General features: G+C 66.0%; 1 protein-coding gene across 1 annotated transcript in view; it reads left to right on the forward strand.

The window, feature by feature from the left end:
- Positions 1–260: 260 nt before the first annotated feature.
- Positions 261–1,116, forward strand: part of LOC104852346 (heat shock 70 kDa protein 1B-like) — a 5,343-nt gene continuing 4,487 nt past the window's right edge. The window contains exon 1 of the mRNA XM_010609930.3: positions 261–1,082. Within this exon, the coding sequence (XP_010608232.1) occupies positions 483–1,082 (600 nt within the window). The 5' untranslated portion in view covers positions 261–482. The remainder of the gene's footprint in view (positions 1,083–1,116) is intronic.

Raw genomic sequence — 1,116 nt, forward strand, 5'->3', positions numbered from 1 at the left:
CCCGCTCCACACGGCACCCCCGCCGTCGCCAAGGAGACCCAGGCGCCCGCTGCCCCCCCCACTCTCCGGCCGCGCCCTCCCCTTTCCCCTCGGGCTCCAGTCCACTCCTGCCAACCCCAGAAACGACTGGAGAGTTCTGAGAAGGGGCGGCGCCCTCACCTCTGATTGGTCCAAGAAGGGCAGGGGCAGGAACCGAGGAGAAACCCCTGGAAGGTTCCCGACCGCCAGTCCAACCGCACCCGGTGATTGGCCCAGGCGCGAGTAGGCGGGGCTCGGTAATGACTTAAAACGGCGCTGCGCTGAGAGCCGAGAGACGCCAGCTTCAGCAGCAGCCAGCAGGATCCGCTGTCGAAGCGGCGACTTTGGGCTTTCTCTACTTTCTCCCCTTGGGCAGGGAGCGAGCTTCTCGTCGCGCATAGCGCATCGCGTACCGCCGACCCCAGTGCGAAGCTGAGCGCGGAGCCGAGAGGGCAGGCAGCGGCATGGCCAAGACCACGGCGATCGGCATCGACCTGGGCACCACCTACTCGTGCGTGGGGGTGTTCCAGCACGGCAAGGTGGAGATCATCGCCAACGACCAGGGCAACCGCACCACCCCCAGCTACGTGGCGTTCACCGACACGGAGCGGCTGATCGGGGATGCGGCCAAGAACCAGGTGGCGCTGAACCCGCAGAACACGGTGTTCGACGCGAAGCGGCTGATCGGCCGCAAGTTCGGCGACCCGGTGGTGCAGTCGGACATGAAGCACTGGCCCTTCCACGTGATCGGCGAGGGCGACAAGCCCAAGGTGCAGGTGAGCTACAAGGGGGAGACGAAGGCCTTCTACCCCGAGGAGATCTCGTCCATGGTGCTGACGAAGATGAAGGAGATCGCCGAGGCGTACCTGGGCTGCCCGGTGAGCAACGCGGTGATCACCGTGCCCGCCTACTTCAACGACTCGCAGCGCCAGGCCACCAAGGACGCGGGCGTGAAGGGGAGACGAGCCTTCTACCCCGAGGAGATCTCGTCCATGGTGCTGACGAAGATGAAGGAGATCGCCGAGGCGTACCTGGGCTGCCCGGTCAGCAACGCGGTGATCACCGTGCCCGCCTACTTCAACGACTCGCAGCGCCCCA

This window comes from Fukomys damarensis, unplaced genomic scaffold (assembly GCF_012274545.1).
Source record: "Fukomys damarensis isolate Sample0158 unplaced genomic scaffold, DMR_v1.0_HiC HiC_scaffold_20, whole genome shotgun sequence".
Taxonomy (NCBI): Eukaryota; Metazoa; Chordata; class Mammalia; order Rodentia; family Bathyergidae; genus Fukomys; species Fukomys damarensis.